We start from the raw sequence: 22,648 nt of genomic DNA, 5'->3' as shown, positions 1-22,648 counted from the left end.
TGCTTTGTGCTGTGCACTTTAATTAGCAGAGGAAAAAAAGTATATTCATGCACACGGGCATGCTTCGCAAGAGGTGAGATGCTTTTCCTTGTCTTACAAGCCTCGTTGACTTGCACTTCGAACATTTCTGTGTCCGTTCTATAGCCCTGTAGGGCCTTTCGTTGTTATCGTCGTGTTTTGCTGCTTCGTGCCATATGCTCTTGCAACAGAAGGAGAGAGAGGAAAGGCAGGGAGCTTAACCAGAGGCGAATTTCCGGTTTGCTGCCCTTGCAACAATTTAATGCAATACCAAATAGGCCAGTCTTGTTGTAACGTAACATAAATGAGTTAATGCTCTCTCAACGTCACAGCCTCTGTCCACAATGCAGAGCAACGTCAGCGCAGCGCTCACTTCCTCGCATTTCTGCTATTTACATGCATGTAAGACGTGTGGGAAACGCGATGTGATAGGTCATTGTCGTGTTCATGTAAGCTCGGCTATTAAAAACGCGACAAGCTTTCGTTCGCCCAAAGCATACGTATATTATATAGCATACGTATACGTAGCGCCCGCCTCGGCTGCGGGAGGTTGTGGGTTCGATTCCCACCGCCGCCGGGTACCCACTGGTTCAAAAGGATACAAGCGTACGCCGGCCTGGCGTTCGGCTTCCTTCAGGGGTGATACGCTGGGTAAAGGAGCCTGCGCCCTGAATTCCCGTCGAAACCCTCGTGATGTCTGAGCCGCTCCCGTGGCGGTCATTTCCCATGTGGCGCCCCAAGCACCTATTGAGGTGGGGGCACCTTCGGGTTGAGGTCAAACACCCCTTTCCAAGCGTTGAGGTCCCATAATGGCCGAGCACCAGGCCGGGAGCGCGCTTGTACCTATTTCACCGGTAGGTACCCGGCGGCAGCACTTGCCTCCCACAGCCGCGGCGGATGCTCGTCCACAAGGCCGTCTGTGGTTGGACAAGAGGCGCCCAGAGAGAAGTCCTGAAATCTCTATTGGGCCCTCTTTCGAAATGTGAACCCCCACGACAGCCGAGCACCAGGCCAGGGGACATCGATACCCATCAGAAAAACAGGTGGGTTCCCGGCGGCACCAGGATTTGAACTCGGTACCTCGCGCATACGAGGCGGATGCTCTACCGCTAGGCCATCGCTGCGGTTTTTATACGTATGTATACGTATATTTATACGTATGTTATACGTACCGGTTTTCGCGAGAGCGTTTACTGAAGAAGAAACATATATCGTATTCACTATAAATGATATTACTAATATGGTATATTTGACAACATGCTCAAATAATTAAGGTGGGCAGCGTTTGTCAGTTTTTTAGGTCATGCTTTTATTAATATCCTTTACAAAATGCCGATACAGCAGGGAGACATCGGGCTTTAGTACATTTTTATAAAACTTGTTCGGGGTGCGAAAATCGGAAGTTATCGGGTTTTACCCCCCCCCCCCCCAAAAAAAAAAAAAAAAACGTAAATATTGCCCGGAACTTAATTTGCAAATTCCCACTTGTCTACTTTAGCCTCTTCCTTGGCCGCGATGCCGGATGAGTGAACGCGAGCTCCCACGGCGTGCGTCCAACCCTCTGGCAGCAGCTAAGCTTGCTTGCACAGGCAGTGGTGCCATTGCTTCTTCCGGCCCGACTGTATACGTGAGACTGTTGGCCACAAGGCTGTTACAGGGTGGGATTAAGGCAACACAAATACAAACTGGATGTTACAGCAATAAAGTTACATGAAGAAATTCAAATCCACTAAAAATACACTGTTATTCGGCAATTAGGCTGTTATCCGTTACACACAGTGCCGAGCATGGGCCTTAATTCTTCAAGGCAGACCACTATAGAGAACCCCATGAGAGGCTTGCCTCCAATATGTATGCGTTCATAAAACCTTGCTTGATATAACACGTTCCCTTCCACTATATATCCTATTTAGACGTGAAGCCTCTTGGTGTAAACATAAAATTTGATGCGGTGAGACCCCTATTTATATCAAGCTGCTAATAAAGATCGCTGACATAGGTCACTGTTATCGACACTCTTCATCTCGCAAGCTTTAATAATGATACATATTCTCAAATTTTTCTGCACTTCTGAAATAGAGACGACATTGTCACATTTACACATTGCAACTCCTAATAAGGGTGCGCAGAAATTTGTCATTTTTGCGCCATAACTCCTGTAGCAGGGGTTACTCAGAAATGTATGGCACTGTTAGGTCGACTAATACGGCACAATATTTTTTTTTTCATGTGCTTCTATATAGGCTTCGGCGTTTGGCATGCATTTTGTCACGTTCCTCTGAAAGAAGCACTGTGACTTCTCTAATGGAGCTTAGAACGTTTTTGTGGTGCACGCCGGTCCCATCGGCTTATATCGGCTGATTACCATGCACAATATAAGTGTAGCAAGTCTTACCGTATGAAGCAACGATTTTTCTTCAGTTATACGTAAAACTTGCAAACAAGAGTGAAAAACTACTCGATCACTGCCAAAAATTACAACAAGGAGAAGAAGAACAGCAAAAAATAATCTAGTTTATTCAGTGAAAGTGAAAAGATTAGCACGAAAGAAGGAGTGAAGTACAAACAAAACCCAGTGAAACTCTGAACTGGAGGAGAGATTATCTTTCGACTAATAATGCATAGTCATTGAATGAGAACAACCGCAAGCACTAACGGTACAATAAAATAAGACAGTGATTTCTTCCTTGCTCCTTCTGTGCGCAGTTTGTATTTCATGAGCTAATCGAAGTGCGCTCCGTGCCCCGCCAAAGCAGAAGCAAAAGGAACCACGTGCCCCACATGATACCCCCATAAAAAAACAATTAAAAATATGTTTCCATACAAAAAGTGACGCGCGCGACAAGTAGCGCGGTATTTTCTTGTGTATTGCCGACTTTCTTTTGAACGCTTACAAAAAAAGTTTACGTAGCAGTGGCGTAGCCAAGGGGGGGGGTTGGGGGGGTTCAAACCCCCCCCCGAAATTTTTTGCACCCCCCCCCCCCCCCACTAACCCACCCTTTGCTCTCGTCGCTTCGCGCTGACATATTTCAAGAAACCGGTGCTACTTTCACACTTTCATTCCTGGGCGCTTCCGTTTGGGTTGGTAATTTACAGGGAATCATGTCTGCATATGGAAAAAAACTGTCACGGTGTTTGTCAAGGCCTTGACACTCTGTGAGGTTTTGGGCGCGAATGTGGCGGCCGCATTCTGAAACAACAAATGCGCAACAAATGAAGCAACAAATGCGGCAGCCGCATTTTAGATGAAGGCGAAAATGCTCGAGGCCCGTTTACTTAGATTTAGGTGCACGTTAAAGTCCCCAGGTGGTCGAAATTTTCGGTATACATTTCCGCCGCTTCCCTTCAGGTGCCGGTTAGGCCGCGTTCGCGTAGGAACTTGGTCTCGAAGCTGGCGGAAGCGGCAAAATCTTGCAAAAATCCGCCCGCCTAGGCGGCAAAACAGGCAGAAAAACAGGCGGCGAGCCCAATTGGTCTCGGACCGATTTTTTCGCCATGGCGAAGCGGAAACGTGGCGGAAAGTCGTTCTGCTCGACCGGAAGCTACACTAGCATGTAAACTTCCGGTCGTAACATTGAACATGGCACCAAAAGTGTAGGCTGCAATGCTGATCGACGCGATCAAGAACCACCCCTTGCTCTACGACAAGAGAAGCACTAAAACGTACTGTCAGCAATACTCGCGATAGTATTCAACTTCGCGCGACCGGAGGTGCGGCAACGAAGCCAACGGAGTCGCGTGACCCAACTTCTCGCGCTTTTGCAAAGCCAGGCGAACCCACCACCGCCGTTTCCGAGGTTTTCTTGTCTTCCGTTTATTCATTGTCCATTTCTAGAAAACAAGTAGGTAGAAGTATAAAAGCCATTTCTTCTTCCACTTCCATGACAGACAATAGTTAGGCAGATTCATCGTTGGCGCTCCATAATTCTCCTCGCACGTGTACGGTATGTTGCAGAAGTCGCGGGGTGCTTTTCTCGTCGCGACGATAGATTGGGAGCGTAGGTCTCACGTATAGGACGCGCAGGCTTCGGCGAGCCTCAACACAAAGGGCCAGCCCGGGTTTTAGCTTTGGTGTTCCCGTTGCCACTTTCGTGTCCTGGAGGCGCCGAAAATAATACGAAATGCTGAAATGTTATTACAACTTGTAAATAAAAGCTATTAAAGAAATATAATCACGCCTAGGCAGCAACCTGTGACACAGCGCTACCGCGCCCGTGTGAGGAGAATTACAGAACGCCAACGAGGAATTCACCGAAGATCGCAGATGACACGCGAAATTGCGCAAGATGATCACTTTTGATGACGGGTGGGTCAGTGAATGAACATACCGCTCCAAATAATGCGATAATGAGCGCCACCACGCCGACAAACGTACGCAGACTAGATGGATGTGGACGAAAGCGGCAGCGGCGGCCGCGGTGGTAGCAAAACAAATGTGAACTTGGACATGCGCGGAAAAGATTTTCCGGCCGCTTTGGCCTTTCCGGCCGCTTTGGCCTCTCCACCCGCTTGCCGCTTCCCAAGTGTGAACGTAGCCATAGTCTGCAGCGCAAAACGTCTCTCGTTTGCGATTGCGCCCCTACGGAAGGCTGGTAGTTACTGTTGTGTTGCTGAATCTCAAACCAGCAATTACGAAAGGCTGGTAGTTGCTGTTGTGTTGTGGAATCCCAAACCAGCAATGTACACACCAAAGGGTTGATGCCAGCAGTGAAATTCCACCGACTCGCAACAGAATGCACGAAACAGACAGCCGACAAGCATGGATTACATGTGCGCAGTACAGCGTAAGTAAACTCTTGTTGCAGGCGCTGACAGTTCTCGTCGGAGTTAACGCGTCCTGAGAAATTGATTATGTGCACTATGCACTGAACAAGACCGGAGTTCATTCCTGCATCACTAGTACACCAATCAGTCGAGATTCTGTGAGGTACAAGGCCGCTTCCTGTTCGCACCGGCCTAAGTGAAGCAGAAATGACTCGCACGCACTACTTAAAATGCGTACACATGCCATAACTATGCAGTGCGGTGAAATATTCTGTACAATTCTGAATCTGTTGACGTAAATGCAAATGACGGCTGCACGCTCGCACACAGCGGAAGACACAGCGGCCCATGCACTTGCCGCAGGAAATGCAAGGCGACGAAAGCTTCGTAAAAAAAGCATTACTAGTTTTTGCGCGTATTTCAGTTTTCTAGCGCAAAGACGCAGCGAACAAGCTATTGCTATGGGAGTAGGTATATACCCTGCATGGTCACACGTGCATTTTCACGTGTATAGCCGTCCTTGACTTGTGAAACGCACTTCGCCCCGACGAGGACGACACCATCTACGCTTAACGGAGATTAACAATTAATGATGTCTTCTCCGATCGGGCGGGTCGTCTCAATGATGCGTTTTCGAAGACTGGTCCATTCAGTGGCGCGATGAGAGACGGTTGCTCCAAACGCCCACTGTACCTGTCGTACTTACTGTATTATACTGAGCTTACATTACTTTTTACTTAATTTCTTCACAAGCACACAGTGCTAGAGCACTGCACGGGCCGATTTTTTCAGCCCGGGCCCGGCCCGGGCCCGTTATTACGTTGGGTGGCCCGCCCGAGCCCGATCAAAACTTTTATGGCGAGACTCGGGCCCGGCCCGGGCCCGGAAATAATCTACGTTACCCGCCCGGCCCGGCCCGCCACCCCTTTACCTTAGGCCCGAGGCCGGCCCGAGCCCGACTCTAAACCGGCCCTAACCCGGCCCGAGACCGAAAAATAATGTTTTTCAGAGTTGAGTCGCCCGAGAATAACTCACTGCACGTTACATGCACACGACCAGAAAGCCCGAGCCCGGCCCGGGCCCGGGTCAAAAAGCACACGCCGTGCCCGAGCCCAGCCCGAGCCCGTGAAAAAACAGTTCTACCCGGCCCGGCCCGGCCCACGGGCCCGGGCTATCGGTTAAGCCCGAGCCCGTGCAGTGCTCTAGCACACACACACGCGAGGGGGGAGGGGGGGGGGGGGTCCCATGTCTTTGATATACATACATAGAGGGTGCTTAAACTACGGATATTTATTATCGATCACGTCACGTAGAGGAAAGCAGACGCTTGCCCCCCCCCCCCCCCCCCCCCCCCGGTCGGGCCGATGAACCCCCCCCGAAAAAAATTTCTGGCTACGCCCCTGTTACGTAGCATGTATTGAGCAACAGAAAGATGGATCGGAAATTTTTCATGATGACCTACAATTTTCTGGTTGACATTCTTGCTCTGATTATAATGTTTGAGAATTTAATCAATTAGAAATAAAGAATTATGTAGTTAGGCAAAACAAAAAAAAAAGTGTCTGACTTGCTCGAAGCGACGGCGAAGAACATTATCTTGGTTCTCTCCAGCCGCGGGGCCACTCGCATATTTTTAAATTTTGCCACAAGTTTCATGCGATGCCCTGTATACCCACATGTGGTTCAACGATCAAGAAAATGTGAGTCACTCAAAAGATTTTTTTTTTTCGTGCAACGTAATCCACGGAATACTGATGCATGATTCCTTTTATTATATATGTATGTGTCATGCCTCGATAATGTGCCGAGCTGTCTGATTATGAATTGACTAGTTGAGAAGTTCCACCCCTCATGTAATGTCCTGTTGGGACCTTTGAGGTATAAATAAATAAATGAATGAATAAATAAATAATGTATTAATTAATAAAAATAAGTTGTATTTACAAAAAAGACTGTATTTTCATTGGCTCCAAAATTGCCCTGTTCTGTACATCATTTTTTTTTTTTTTTTTTGGGGGGGGGGGGGGATTACGAAGAATTGGGGATTTACGAGAAATGAACTTCGATAAACTCCGAATTCCCGCCTAAAAATAAACTCAGAAAAACACCCTCCAAATTTCAAGAAAAATAAACTCCGAAGACACGGAGTCCTACTAATATGGTATATTTGACAACATGCTCAAATAATTAAGATGGTGGCATAATTAAGGTTATGTTAAGATGTTGCGCGGCACCTGGATGGTATGGTCCTTAGGATATTCAGGTAGAGAATTGTTAGGCGATGCTCTTTAATATCAAAACATATATTACACCTTTCTTAGAAGGTGTGGCAGAGCACATGTAAAATTACATCACGAAACCTGGCTACAGGGATGAGGAAGAAGAAAGAAGGGCTCGAGATGCACAGGATCCGTCCTGTGTATTTCATGTCTGGATTCGTCATTCTTAGTGCAGCAACCGTGTTTCATAATGCCAATAACTAACTCGCCCAGCTTGCAGCATCAGTAAAATTACTCTGAGCGCACCAATTCTGCTCACGCGTAACATTAGCAAAGAATTGTTGGGGGCATGCAGTAGCGAAGCATGCGGAAAAGTCAAATATGCACGCGCGTTATGCATAAAACAGTTTCACGGGAGTACTGACATGATATTTTCGGCTCTTCATATTTTACGGTAAAAAAAGGCGCGGGACCTTAAACCTCAGGAAACGTACTTTATTAGCAAGGCGCTAATTAGTCGAATACGAATTTTGATTTCTCGCGCAAATATATAATGTCCGCATTTTTTAGTAAAAAATATTCTTGTCGTCTAAAAAAAAAAAAAAAGACGCCCGGCATATAAATAAAGCAAAGCAAACAAATTTCAATATCCGACTGAATGCAGCGCTTATTCGGTAATGTTCCCATTATTTCAGTAACAGGCTGTTGTTACATGACAACGCATAAGAGTTATCCATCCTTCTCCCTTTTTTGTTTGTTTCTGCTCAGCCGGGATAATCTGGCTCCTAACATTACCACCCCGCACACTTTGGGTAAATTGCTTCACTGCAAGACAGCTGCTGCCTTCGGGACCACTTCACTGCGGGGCTTCAGCGCCGATCTCTCGCATGCGCTGATACTCATCCTTATCTTTCGTCTGAGCAATGCAATGCACTGAAAGTCTGTTTTTCTTAAAATTAGGACATCACTCCGACGCAGAGGGCATGAATATAGCAAAAATAAATTGGAATAATGGGAGACTCGCATTAAGCCATTACAATTTGTACTCGGTCTAATTCAAACAAAAACAATGAAGACCGTGGGCTGTGACTTCTGCAGAAATATTCGAATCTTTCGTGCTCTGGTTGTGACGTTGAAATGTGCATGTTGATAAAAGTTAAGTTGACAGGTGTTTTTTTTTTTTTTTTTTTTTTTTTTTCATTAAGCGCTTAGATGTACGTGACGACCACCTCTACAGTACGGTTATGCGCCCAGGGGACACAGAATGAGGTGATAATTATTGATGTTGGTGGTTTAATTAACTAAAATTGAATAATTAACTTTTGGGTGGCTGCAGTATGCAGGCATGTTTGCACTGAAAAGTTAGACGGAATCATGTTTCTACAGTTTCATTTGGCAGAATTCTTCGAGCGCATCCGTACTCCGAGATATCGAGCTGCGAAGTTTAATTGCCGTTCGCAAGATTACGCCTGCAAGACAGTGAGGACCGACCGGCGCAAAGCACCTCCCTTTTGTGACGCTGCAAAAACGCTTGAAAAAAACCTGTCGACTTAACTTTAAGCACCCCATATACTGATTTCAAATACGCCGCGAAACGGACGTCGCGTGCTACGAGAGGGAGTTTCTCCAAAAGTAGCCTAAGCGTGGTGGACCGGCCAAAGTATGTCGGCAACTGTGTGCCGCGCCTCGCGCATGCGCTTTGTTTTCCGTCCGGCCGATCCCGTCGGTTGCGGAGCTCCGTGATGTGTCGGTCGGGGATGCGAGCTTCGCGTCTCATCGGCCTGGTTCCTCGGCCAAATTGACGCCAGCGAAGCTGCGAAGCAAAACCGACGAAGCACCACGCTCGTCGTGCTCTGGACGTCGTTCCAGGGGCACGCCGCGACGCGACGGACTTTTTGAAAGATCAAGCTGGACTAACACCTAGGAAGCCCTGGCTTCTCCGCTACACCAGGTAAAATGCGGTAGCGCTGGCGATAAGCCTGGCCGGTTGGAACGCGGTTGGCTCCCTATTCACGGCGCCTCGCGGCCGATGACAGTCGTGCAAACGGGCGCCCCGTGAGATCCCGTCTCGCTAGGGCCGCGTGCATACCGATACAGGCAGCGACATTTCACGGTCCCGAGTTGCGTGTGCTGTGCTATCGATTCAGCGACCACCGCTGAGTACCGTGCGTTATTTCGACTTAGGCTTATCCTTCGAGTTCGCGTCCCGCAACGGAAGTGCCGTTGCCAAAATTAGCGGCCAGGAGGCTTTATATTCGGGGCGCCCGGGCTCCCCGATTCGGTCGGAACCCGGAGCAGGACCGGCGGTGGCTACTTTCGGGGCGCTCCGCCGCTGCGAACCGCGGTTGTCCGACCTCGACGGATGCGTAGTGAGCCAGCCAGCGTCCGACCGTCGTTGTATCGATTGTCTTACGCGAGTAACGTAAGCTCGGCGTCGGGGATCCCCGGGCAAAGCGAGATATATCTCTCTCGGCCGGGCCATTGCGTCCGGGCGTTGTATTTCCCGTCTTATCAAGGGCATCCCCACGTCTCTTCTCTGGTGATGTGACATGTGCGGGCCACTTAGGCGGCGTCTCGTTGCGCTGACAAGTCGATGCGGCCTCGATCGTAAACGCATTGCGCTGTCAAATGAACCGCACTTGTGGAGCTCGTTTTGTGGGCGGAGCCGCGCGCGTTGAAGAATGCGAGAGCACCTTGCTAGCCGGAGTGGCGTTCCGTTCGACGGCTGGGCTGTCTGCTCCGGCGCCAAACGTAAACGAAACGAACAAAGTGCGCCAGTCAGCTGTGAAGTTAAAGCTTGAGGCATAATGGCTTCCGTGAAACTGCTTTCTTTCTGTGCGTGCGTATTCGTTTGATCAGCCGCCCAAGTAGATCGAAGAGATATGAAAGCCATCGCAACGTCATCGCTGATGATGTCAACAATCTGATTGCCGCTGAATCAGTTCCGCGTGAATCAGCAGCCGCTTGGCTAGCCAAATTCAGGACCTCGCTTGCCTTGTTAGAACCGGAAAGCCTGCCCTCCTAAACCGTCTCGTTCTGAATAGGAACACTTGGGTAAATCGGCAGTTAAGTGCATTGCGTGCTTCAAACAGCTGCGGAGTTTTCGTAAGGAATCTTTTTCTTTATCATTATTTAAACGCATTGTAACATTTCATCTGTTGTAGGCTCTGGTTGACCGCTTTCATGAAAAGTATCGGCTGGTAACATCTAGCAGAAGGCGCAGCGGCAAGCTATCACGCCTTTACTGTATGCGCGTTCACTGTTAAAACCATGGTTAAAACAGTAGATATTGCCGCATAATCTGTTTTACGAGCGCGACTACGGCATGTTCGTATTTTTATTTTTTTATTGGCTCAATCTTTTTGTTGTGTTACCAAGTGTAATGCAGCAATGAAAACCATTAGCTACGGAAATTAATACGAATATAAGCAATTACAAGTACCACAAGTGTAAATTTGGTAGATAACACTTGGAAAAATAGCCAATTGAAAGGTAGCGGCTTGTACTTGCAGAATTGTAAGATATGAGGGGAAGTATTGGCACGGCAGGAAAGTTCAAACAAAAATGTCGTAAATCAAATGTTCGTGTAGTGATAGAAGCCTTTTTGGCTTGAATACGTCTGATATATGCCACATTTTGCTATTTAACTGCAGCTTTAGAGGACTTCTGGGAAGCTGATACATGGCTGCAAGCACTTTGCACTCTGTGCAAGGCTGTGACGTATTTGTGGTGTAGTGTTTTGTGTTGGCACTTGTGTTGCAACTGCATTCTCTAGAAACATTAAAATGCTTTGAAATGCATGGCAGATTGTGCAATCACTTTTATCGTATTGTGGTGAAACTGAGCAAGGTCAGGATGTTCCATAACAGTCATTATGAAGTGAAATTGAAGGCAGTGGTAGTGATACACTTTTCAGAAACATTGCTGTGTAATTAAGATTACAGCACATACGCAGCATAAATTATGGGAATCCAATTTTTTAGCAGTGGTCAGTATGCCGTACACAGAGCTCTTTTCTGGATAATGTGCATTGATGGTTCTGCTTTGCAAAAATAATATTGCCACTTGCTTATTGTATTCACCATGCATCTTAATCTCTTTTGTTTGGGCTCCAGTTAGTAAAGAATTTCCTTGCTTTCTAGTAAACTTGCTTTGTGCATTGTTGTGTGGCATGTAACTTGTGGCAGATGTGGTGCAGATGAGCCCATGCTTACTGCCACTTACATCTGTGAAGTTAAACACTTCAACCTTCGTTATAAGCATTTACTTTGCATACAAAGTGTGTGTTACCTTAGCTAAAGATTTATTCCCATAAATTTAGATTGACTTTGTTAGCCTAATAGTTGGTCTGAAAATTATGAAACGAAGGAAGCATATAGTCCAATTATTATATGGCTTACTGTGAATGGCTCATTGAGAGTTAATTAACTGGCAGGCAGCTCACGAGCAAGGCCATTGTTGTGTTCAAGTTTTCAGCTTTAGCGACTGCATGGTACACTTCTCTAAATAGCTTTCTCAAATAGCTTTTGAAGACGCCACTAAACAACAGACATTAGCATACTGACTTTGAGGACACCCCTTATGGTGCAAGATTTAAAAAGTAAATGTGCTTTTCAGAGCACAGGTATTTGTAATGCTCATGGGCAAGAATTCTCATGTCATTTAAGAGGCTAAAAATTTAATTAGGCAGGTGTATACGCAATGCTTACTGTAACCTTTTGTTTCATAACGTAACAATAAAAATTCTAGTTACTACAATTCTTGCAGTTCCATAAGCATTTACTGCGCATAAAAAGTGTGTGTTACATTGGTTGAAGCATCATTTTATAAATGTAGATGAAGCTTTATATTGTAACTGTTCGGTCGGAAATTTACTGAACAAGGAACACACATATAGTGCTATTGTTACATAAATTCTGGTTGCCTGAATGGACATCATTCTGTTTGTTCTTCCATGCTTGACAGGAGAGTCAGGCCCCCGCAATGGCGCCGACGACGATTGAGACGGTCACGGTCGTCAGGCCGCTGAAGGTGAGTCATGACTGGCTGCGTCCTTTCTTCTTGCAGATAATTAGGCGGTACGGGCAATTTACCTGCAGATTTGCTGTGTAGGTGCTTGGCACGGCTACACACTTAGTAGTGCTTTCGGGATGTCTGGCTGAAGGCATAGGTTGTTTTTGTTGCAGGTAGCATGGGTATCACACTGAGTTGGCTTATGTTCCTTAAGTGTGTAGCTGCTGTCAACATTGCATTCAAGGAATGGCAGCATGTGGAAGCTTTGATACATGATGAATATGAGAACTCTCAAGTTCTGGGGCAATTAGACAGTCAGATTCATTGCACATATGAACTCGAACAGCATGATTATATTGACCTACGTGTTAATTCTTTTTGATAATGTTATTATAAAACCAGATATGACTTCTTGCTCATACATCTTTCTCTTAGTCATCATTCTCTTTATCTTCATAGTCTTTTTGTGACTTTTGCTTGCTTCTGTATGATATTTAATCTCAACACGATTATCAAAGGTAAACCCTTTGCCTATAACGTGTAATCTAAAATCTCTAATTGTGGAAATGTCAGCACATCTGCAAATCCTTCATCCGGTTTATATATAAGCTTGACGAGTTCCTTTATCGAAGAGTTGTCATTTTACCACTTCAAAAAGGTTTGGTAAGGGCAGTGATGGCTCTGTCCTGTGACATGGCTGTGTAAAAACAACACTTATCAATGACATTGTGTCAGCGTGGCTATCAGTGTGATAGAGGTGAGAAACCTTCTCGCATGCCACATAGAGCATAAATGTGCATACCTTTTAAGCATACCTAAATTTCGAATGCAAGGGAGTCGAGTACCATTGATTCCAAAATCCAATTTCTTCATGAACTTCAGAAGAAATTGAGCATGTGTTGAAGCAATAATTTTTTTGTTCTCGTGTGACATGTGTTTTTTGTGTAGGCCGTGGATGAGGTAATGTGTGAGGGAAGTGTAGCTCCTTCCTATGTTTTGCTTCAATGTAGCTGTCAAGGTTTTCGCGTTCTCTGTCATCTTATAGCTCTTACTGAGTCTTCCCAGCATTCAGTTCAGCACCAGTGGCTGTGGTTAATCTGGTAGAAGCTAGTAAGCTATCTAGCTAGTTAAGCAGCTAGTAGTAATGAAACCAAAATTATAGTTCCATGTATTTTTGGGTTGAGTTCTTGCAGGTTGTCACTGGTATTTCAGTATTTGTTTGGCCATGCTGCTTATGGCCTCACTTATTTGACGTGCACATTTGGCATTGTCAATTTCTTGCATGGTTTGTTCCCATCATGTAGAAATCGCTCAGCTATCTGTACAATGGAATAGTCTCTTCCTGCTTTGAACTTGTAGTTAGCTTCCTGAAACCGTCTGAGGCTCCACTTTTGCCTGCGCCTGTGTGACAGAAAGTATTCACTGCTTCATCATTGCAAAGCATAATGGTTCTACAATCGCACTCTTTGGGCAGATACGTTATATTCGTGTAGAAGTTAGTAACCAGTGCCCTTTGTTTCCTGTAGCATGCATTTCTTTCGTGTTTGTTCACAGTCGTGTTTCAAGCTTTGTTTGCTGGCATTTGTGTATGCTGCACTATAAAATGAAAGCAGTTTACAGGTGTCCTGCCAAAATGTAGTCATGTGGCTGCCATGATCTTAACTTTCTTTGAGTGCGCACTTATATTAGGGGCATTTTACCATGCGCTGTAGACTTCTTTGAAGGCTAGTTATGTCCTAAAATGTGTTTCAGCCATACTCTGTATACTTGATTGGAAATCAAAGATATTGTTCTCATTCGTGCCCTGGTGATGTTATCTTGATGAGGTTTCACACATATTGAACTACACTTCCGGTCCTACAACTGGTCTGTGTCACCCAGTGATGGCTTCTTGTTATTTTGTAATTATAGAATTATAATACTAGCATATATGGAGCCCTTTATTTGGTTTATAAATTGAGAATACATCACAAAATGTAGCTGAGTCTGACTGATGTAGCTCAAGTGTGGCATATGTTGTGTTCAAGCATTTCCAACCATCTGTGTTTGACATTCTAGGCTTCGCTGTGTTGCCAAACGTCTGTTGCATTAAAGGGCTCATATTTCACTTAATTTTTCCTATCGGTCCTTTGGAATGAATGTTCAGGGGCTGGTTTTCTTGTATTCTCTATAATTCACGGTGCGAACCGAGCGACACCAGGAGTGAGTGTATCTTCCACGTCAAGCTATTTCATTCTAGCCATAGTTGCATTTGGCATTTCTGCGTATTTTTGACGTGGGCAGAATGGCTTGCGGAGCGTTCGCATCATAGTGGTTCTGCGTTGAATGACATCGAGGCCCCTTCAGTTAAAAATTGAGAACTTTAGGGCCGAGCTCTGGGATGGAACTAAACTCTGTGACGTAGCTAAACTTTAAAACGTGGCGATAGGTACCGAAGACGAGTATCGGTGTGATTTGCCCGAGGTCTAAGAGAGCACTGGGGTACCCCGCCGCGTGCGTACGATATGGCGAAATGTGGAACGAATACGCCTGTCTCTTCGACGGCCCTGAATGTCAAGCGGCGACGGCGCGCAGCGTCATTCATTGCGGCTGAGCGTGGGGTCGCCCGGAGCGTGCATTGACACCGCGTCTCGCTCTGTTCTGCACTGCGTTGGCACCGGGTTTTTTGGGAAAGAAGGGGGAGGGCACTCTTAGCGTCCTCCTTTGACGCGCACGACTGTGTCCGACGTCGCCTCTTCTCCGGCCACCCCCCCCCCTCCGGCGGCGACCCAGAAAAGTGAGCCGCCTTTCACACAATGGAGAGGCCGCTGCCATCCGACGGACGCGCAGTCGCCCAGCCGAACTGTGCTGCTCGCCGGCTCGACTTCGGAGGCGACCCTGTAGGACGCAGTCGTGTTGTATCTTTCTCGTTTCGCTCACTTCTTGTTTCTTGCTCTCGTGGTTTAATGTCGGAACCAAGGGAGCTCGGGTTTTCGGTATTTTACTGAAGCGAAATGCGAACGTCGCCGTTGCGTTAAGTTGCACCGGTTGCCCATTTCCGCATTGGGGAAGCACATGAAAGCTAGTGCCAGTAATAGCGATAAAGCGCATGTCTTGGGCTCTGTTAGAAGTCCGCGATGAACTAATGCAGTTATTCGGAGGTACCGAGGAAGTCGTGAGTCTGCCTTTAGCATTTTCACTACACTTCCTTAGAATTCAGTTCGCCGGCCTTCGTCTTTCGTTCTTTCTTTTTCTACTACACGAAGGCTTTCGAGTTTTCATCATTCGTCTTTAGCGAAAATCAGCGTATGCGGATCGCTCCTTTTCAGTAATTGGTTCACGTCGGTTCGATTCCCCACGAACATGTAAAGGATCACGGATTTTCGGAATATCAGATGAATGCTCGCTCACTGCAGATTTTTCGAGCACTCATAGAGTCATAGAGAGGCGCAGCAAGAAACACGGCCGACAAGAAGTCATTTTCGCTTCTCTTAAGATTTTCTTAGCAAGACAAGGTAAATTCGACCAAAGGAAGTTCAATACACGTGTTTTAGCACTTTAGGAACATACGGATGTGTGTAGCCAATGTTTGGGAAAATGGCGGGGAGGGTACACCGGGTGTGACTCCCCCCCCCCCCACCTCTGGCTACGACGCCCCTGAGTACTACTACTAACTACATCTTCTATAAACGAGGCCGTTATCCACAGAGCGGAATTAGCCAAGGAGATGTTAAAGATTTCTTATATAAATTTATGGCAGATACTTTTTTCATAAATAATGGAAAAAGTGATAAGGATGTCAGTGCGCCCACCATGGCATCGTCCTCTCCGTTGTAACCAGCTATTACTGACTCGTGACGAAATGTTCGTTGAGTTGGCTACGTGGAGAAAGAAATGACGCTAACAGAAATTATACAAGATAGGTAAATTGGTGATTAAAGCGTGGTTGTCAATGCGATGAACGTCCTGTCCTTTCTAATCTTCTGCATAGCATGAATAAACAATAACACGCGCAGGCAGGGAGTATACGTATACACACTGCTTACCGAGCTAAGAACTCTGTCCTAAAGAGCCTTCTCGCGGCAACCTTCCGGACTCCGGAGATCGCGGCTTCGTTTCCCGGCTATCCTATGAGGGCGCAATGAAAAAAAAAATAATGATAATAATGGTTAAAAAAAAAAAAAAAAACGCTCGTGCGCCGAGGTGGACTTTGGAGCTCCACGCATAATAGTCAAAAGTTAATCCGGAGCCCTCCTCAACAGCGTGTCTCATAGAACCCTTGCTTTGGGACGTCAAACTCAACTATAGATATCCAGTTTCCGCTATTGCCTTTTCATATTCTCTGTTATTAAATCAGCCCCCCCCCCCCCCCCCTCGTTCTTCTTTTCGTTGACGTCCCGGGTTTCGCGTGAACCGGGGGTCTTTCTTGAGGCCCACTGAAAACGAGAGCTTGCGTTGACCGCCGACACACCCCCCCGTTTGGTATATATATATATATTGCAGCGCTGTACAGGGCGTCAGGCTCCACCCCACCCGATTACTGACGCACGAGCTACTTCGAGCCCCCAGCTTTAGAAAAGGTCAAAGGGGACGAGTCGCCGATGCTGCCGCGTCACGTTGTCGCCTGGGAAGGCCGTTGCCTCCGAAGGCATTTCGAGCGCGCCGCTTCGTTGCTCATAGTTGGGCATTGCGCAGCTCATTTATGGCAGCTCTTCCGCGCGCCATCTCCCCAAGTGCCTTTCCTGTGCGGCTCTTTCCTGGTTTCTTTCTTCTTCTTTTTTTTTTATTTTTTGCTCCTGTCTCACGCTTTCAGAGTACAGTAATGATAATGAGATCATCCCTTCCAGTCCCACCTTGTCATCGTCAGCATCGAGTTAGGTTGGTCGGCCCAAGTACACCGTTTTCTGCCACCGGTGTGCAGATCAACGTTATACTATAGCGAATCTAATAACCATGTTGTAGATGGTGCACGCTGGTAAGGTGCTTCTACCGCCGCAACCGAAGCTCTAAAAGGCAACGGATACCGCGAAGACGCAACGGGGAAGCGAGACTTGCATGCTCCCACGATCCATTGCTTCTATTGCTAGCTGGCCGCCATCTTGGTTGCTCTTGAAGAAGCGCCACGGACAATTTGTCTTCCCATAAATGCGGTGGCCGCTGTCTGTGTTGCTTCGGGAATTTCAGGCTTCGTGTATTTCACAACAAAAGCTTCGCTACATTGTGTATGTTTCGTCACAATGTCGCACTATTCGTTCGGGTACAAATGGGGACGAAGAAAGCTTCGGTTTTAAGGTGTGGAGAGTCACGACGGAGGATATTACGTTCCATATTAATTTAGCTTAGCGTGTAGGGGAGTCTTTCGAAGATTCTACAGTCCCACTGACTTCGGATCTCAACGGAGCAAAGGAGACGCTGTGAGAAGGCAGGAATAACGAGCTTAGTGAAACTTCTCTGCATTGCGTCGTCCTGCGTTTTGTTGACTTTGTTTCTGTGATAATGTCCCGACTCCCAACTTGCCTCCTGTCGTATGTTGTAATGTAGTCCGGGGTATAAGCGAGCAAATAATAAATAGAGCCCCGGAACAGGCCCATGTATAGCGAGTCAAAAGGCGCAGGCAGGGACATCGCCAGGCATTGAATCCTTTCGCTGACTTAACCTCAGCCATCGGTGGCTTACGATAGCTGTTTGGGGTCTGCCGGAAAGGCTTCTCATGAATCTCATCACGTCTCGTTTCCTCGTCGTGGCTAAGATCAGCCGTCGTTGCTCGCTCGACCGAACACTTGCCCCCGACTTTCTTCTCACTTTCTCTCTCTCTTATTTCTTCACGCGCACACGCACGCATACACACTCTCTCACTCAGAAACTGCTCGTGAACTGCCGCAAGGTGGTACAGCGCTCTGTAACAGAGCCGCCTTTCGGCGCGTAGCAAGCGCGCAATGTATTTGATGTTCGTATTTATTTTTAGACTGGGGGGGGGGCGCTCAAGTCAAGCTGTTTAGAGGTTTCTTTATCTTTGATTTTATTTGCCTGTTGCGATATCATTCTTTTCCATTCACGTTCTAAAGTTTCTTTTTTTTTTTTTTTTTTCCTCACTCTCGTTATGCCGGGCGCGCTTTTGGAATGACTCGTTCTAAAAGGATTTCGCTCTTACGCGAGCTGCGCTGTCCAGACTGGCGAACTCTCTCACAAACGCACACGCCCGCACGCGCTCGACAACGTTATCCGTTGAGTTATTTGTTGTTGTTTTTTTTCCTCCCCTCCGCATTCCATTCCACGCGGCCTCTCCTCACGGCCGCCAGCCGCGCAAAGCCCCACCCCCCTCCCACTACCGCCGCTTTCTCCGCTGTCGTGCTCGTCGAGCTTAGTGTAGCGTCGTCCTCGTGCTCACACTCCTAGGCGCGTGCCGTCTCTGCAGGAACAGATGGCTTCGCACCACAGGCGCCTTGCATGCGTGCTCGCGTGTACACGCGCTCTCTCCGGCAGCGTTCTTGCTTTACGTTTCCTCTACTACGCGGTGCGCCTGCTTTCGGCGCGCGGACTGTATGTACGGGTTTCGTGTACACGTGTGTGCCCGCCCGCGACTGCTTCGAGCTACGGCCTCCGCAAGCTCGTGCTGCTGCTGCTGCTCTGAAACGGCGTCTGGAGGCGTAGCATGCGAGCTATCGAATTATGAAGGAGCGCACGCGCGCCACACACGCGCTTTGGTTGGTCCTGGCCGCGGGTTGTGTGCAGGCTCCGGTTTCCCGGTTTGCGCCTCGAGGCCCGTGCGGTGGTTGCGGGAAGTTCGGTGCAGCGTATGGGGGTCTGCGCGAACGGTCGAACAGCCGGAGGACGGATGTTTGCGCTGGTTGAAGGGGGCGTGCGGTGGGACGAGGTGCTAGATATTTTTTCTCGACTGAAAAGTAGTGGCAGCGCTTGCGCGCGTGAAATCGGGACGCATAACTATAGTTCGCCAGTAAGTGTAGCCATGTTAAGCTTACGCACATGCCCTGCTCATCTCCTCTATACCCGGTGATCGCGAGTCTGTTTATTTTATCGGGAAATCGCATTCCCTTAAGGTGTGCTCCTGCTAATTTTTACGAGAATAATCATGGTGGCTCGAGCTTTCCTTTTCATTGTGTTGCCACCCCCTCCCTAGCCTCCTCACCCCTCCCCTCTCTCTATCTGTCTTCTTGATTTTTCTAAAGTGTTCTGCCTTACTGTCTATGTCATTTGGAGGGTAATCTATGGACCTGCGTTCGAAGGAAGATATGCCTCGAGAGAGGGCTCAACTCGTGGGCAGCAGTGTTCCGAGTTTACGGAACACGAACGCTTTGTCGCTGTGGACCCGCGAAGAACTCTCTCTTATTCTTGCGCAACGTTGGTGCCCGGGGTTCGGGCAACCTCGGCGTGTTCTGGCATCGAGCCAGGGCAGAGGAATGCCGGCTCGAGTGCGAGCTGTAGGCCGGCTTCGGGTCGGACGTGGAAGCAGCTTTCCGGACAGTCGGCGTGCATTCCGATTGACACTTTTCGGATGAGCCCCGCTGCATGCAACTGCCGTCCGAACGGATTAACGAGGAGAGACGGTAAGGGAGAAAGGAGGTGGGGGGTTCGTGCATACACACACGCATACGTCGTGGCTCGTTGAACGCTGCAAAATGCGCGAGCCCGAGGCGCGCAACTAAACTCGCGTCGCTTGGCGGGTCGAGCGAAGACAAAAGGGCCGCTTTTGTCTCGGTCGCTTGTTGTTCGAGGGCGCGTTGCAGCCCCCCCAACCCGCAAAGCAGTGTGTGCGCCGGGGGGCGGGACGGAAGAGCGCGCTGCTCGCGTAGTCTGAGAGAATGAAGGTGGCAAACCGAGGTTCCTCTGGCAGGTGAAGGCGGGCTAGCTGAAAGGGGGAGTCGGGAAATCTCGCTCGGCGTCGCAGGCCGGTTTTGAACCGAAGTTTGCCCAGAGGTGCTGCGAGAGGGTGGAGACGCCGCGCCAGGTATACGTTGTGTAGCCAGGGATAAATTGAAATATAAGACAATAAAAAATAAAAGGGGTGCCTGCCTGGCGCGCGCGCTGCCTATATAGCCGGGTGCGGTGTTGCCGTTCCTCTCCGGCGATGTTATCGGGCCTGGCCTTTCTCGTCGTCCCTGCCGGCTGGGGCGGCGTGCGATTTCCCGGGCGTTCGCTTTGTTTTTTGCCCGCGCTGTGTTACACGTCGTTCCTGGCAGTATAATGCGCTGCCGATAACGTCTGCTCTTTCTCCGCTTTGAGGGGCTGCGAAGGTTCCGGATGTACGTGGACGGTGTGGCGGGAAGTTTATTATCGAAACAGCTATATACTATAGTACAAGAGGCGCCTGCCGAAGCGGCGCTGACGCGCGCTCGGGGCGTTGTTGTTGTCGGCAGACGCGGCCGTTACGTGGCCAGACGCCGGAGCAAGATAGTATATATAAGCTCATCCGCGCCGAATGCAGGCGCAGGCCGTGCGAATGACCAAACCGTACGTTGCGGCTTGGCGCGAGCTCGTTGTTTGCGTCTGAGCGAAGGGGATAGAGAGAACCCGAGTGGCGCGGCGCGGGCGTCAAACGCGTCTGCGGTTCGTGACCTGTCAGCTTGTGACGGGACCTGCGCGTCGGCGTATGCTGTGCGGAGTAAAAGGGTAAACAGCGTGACACGGCTCTCTGTTATGAGCGCGAATTCAGTTGGGGAGCCAATTGCTGGATAATTAACGGCTTATGTACTGTATAAAGGCTGTAGGTATACCGTAGATTGTATGCGCTTAGTATTACACTGATGGAAGAACTAGAGAACGAACATAAAGGAACAAAAAGTGGACGTACGTGGCGCAAGTCCACTTTCTGTTCTTTTATGTTCGTTCTCCAGTTCTGCGTTAGCGTAATATCAGGGTCCTTAAAAGACCCTGGTAATACTAAGCGCTATATAATCATGAACGCCCACCGCAAGCAGTCCAAAGCGTCATCAATACGTGGCAAGGGGTAGAAATCCTTGCGCGTAATTTTGTTGAGGTGTCTGTAATCGACACAAAAGCGCCAAATATCGCCCTTCTTCTTGACAAGGACAACAGGGGACGCCCATGGACTGCCTGGTGGCTCGATAACGCCTTTAGTCAACATCTTATCGACTTCTGCTTGTATCACTTAATTGTCGTTAATCCCCGTTCATAGCTTTACTAAACGAAGACACACTCAGGCATTACCGATTTCGAGTATCCTTTATGGCAGTGGAATATATCTATAGCTTCGTACGCTGTCAGTATACTACCATATGTCTGCCAATTTCGAAAACTTTTCGTAAACTTTACGAATTTGGGATCGTTTTACGAACGTCGAGCTCGTAAAATGATCACGTATTTATAAACGGATCAGCGTTTTACGAAAAACGCTGTTTCAGAAAAGGCTCCTCTCGTCGGTCTCCGAACCTCCAGTTGGAATACAACCAGTTTACCTATGGTGAAATGGTGCAAGCTGGACGCTGGTTTTCAAGCAAGTTTATGCAGACAAGCTTTTGAAGCAGGCGAAATCTGCAACAGCAGAGTCGCTGAAAGACTTACCGTAATATAAAAGACCAAGCGGTATTAAGACCTCTATTTCGGACATGCCCTGGCCTAAACGAAATCCGACGCTATACCTGCAAATAGTGGGCCTTCATCCCACGAGAACAACGGATTATGTTTCTTGGCTCCATGGGACCAACCATCTGGCAGTACTGATGTACATAGCCGAAACTGGCCTATATTTATATTTATGATCGTTTATGGCATTGTTAAAACTTTCCAAATTAAAAAAAAAGTTAATTGCTTGTCAGTTTCGGCTGGTTCCAATTTTGCTGCTGCGGCTTGTGTACCGCGTCTAAATTTAAATTATCGCTTATCAAGCGCGTACGTATGCCACAAAAATTGCGTGTGCTCGAGGCGCAAGCGTTAAATAAATACGTGCTACCCTCTACTAGTCTGCCACCTCCCCACTCCTTCGGTGTTGTGTCCGAAGCACTTTTACGAATTTTATTGTTCGCAGGTTGTCAAGTATGCTACTACCATTTTCGGAAGCCCAGGTCACGAGGATTAGGGTATCGCGAGTTTTAGGAAATAAAGGATACACGCGATAATAATGCTGCTGGTTAATAAGGAAAATGCAAAAAAAAAAATAACAACGTGGCAGTCTCTTTGTATTTACAGGTAAAATTAAATGGTGGGTCACATACGTTTCGCCTGAGCCTCCATACGTATTGCACCACCGAGGCGGTGCTCTGTTAAAACCCCTCTCTTGTGGAATTTTGCGCGCAATGTACTCGTCTTCTTGCGAGTTTGTATTTCGCTTCTTCTCTGTTCACATTCACGAGCGAGAGGAAGTACAGCTGTCAACACTGTAGGGAGGTGAGCCCGCGGTTGATTTTCCTTTAAGTAAGCATAAACGAAAGCTATACTGTCACTTCAATGCAGACCTTGTCCTTGTCATCCATTCTGTTTCTTTCCCTTTTCCCGGTGCAGTGTAACATGCTAGAGCACGCTTAACTCAAGCTAACCTCTCTACTTGGCCTCGAAATAAGTTCTCTCTCTCTCTCTGTAAGCCCCACTGTCCGAGGTTTTCATCGTATTTTCCGTAACATTATCGACAAAAAAAAAAAAAAAAAAAAAAAAAAAAAAAAAAAAAAAAAAAAACGAGGTAC

The 22,648-nt window shown here is 47.7% G+C and overlaps 1 protein-coding gene across 1 annotated transcript in view; it reads left to right on the top strand.

Annotated features, from left to right (window-relative positions):
- The first annotated feature begins 8,700 nt into the window (after positions 1-8,700).
- LOC119445658 (transmembrane protein 47) overlaps positions 8,701-22,648 on the top strand; it is a 91,744-nt gene continuing 77,796 nt past the window's right edge. The window contains exons 1-2 of the mRNA XM_037709931.2: positions 8,701-8,952; positions 11,967-12,032. Coding sequence (XP_037565859.1) covers positions 11,985-12,032 — 48 coding nt within the window. The 5' untranslated portion in view covers positions 8,701-8,952; positions 11,967-11,984. The remainder of the gene's footprint in view (positions 8,953-11,966; positions 12,033-22,648) is intronic.

This window comes from Dermacentor silvarum, chromosome 3 (assembly GCF_013339745.2).
Source record: "Dermacentor silvarum isolate Dsil-2018 chromosome 3, BIME_Dsil_1.4, whole genome shotgun sequence".
Taxonomy (NCBI): Eukaryota; Metazoa; Arthropoda; class Arachnida; order Ixodida; family Ixodidae; genus Dermacentor; species Dermacentor silvarum.
Note: the sequence above shows the minus strand (reverse complement) of the source record. Positions and strands in the feature narration are given on the sequence as shown.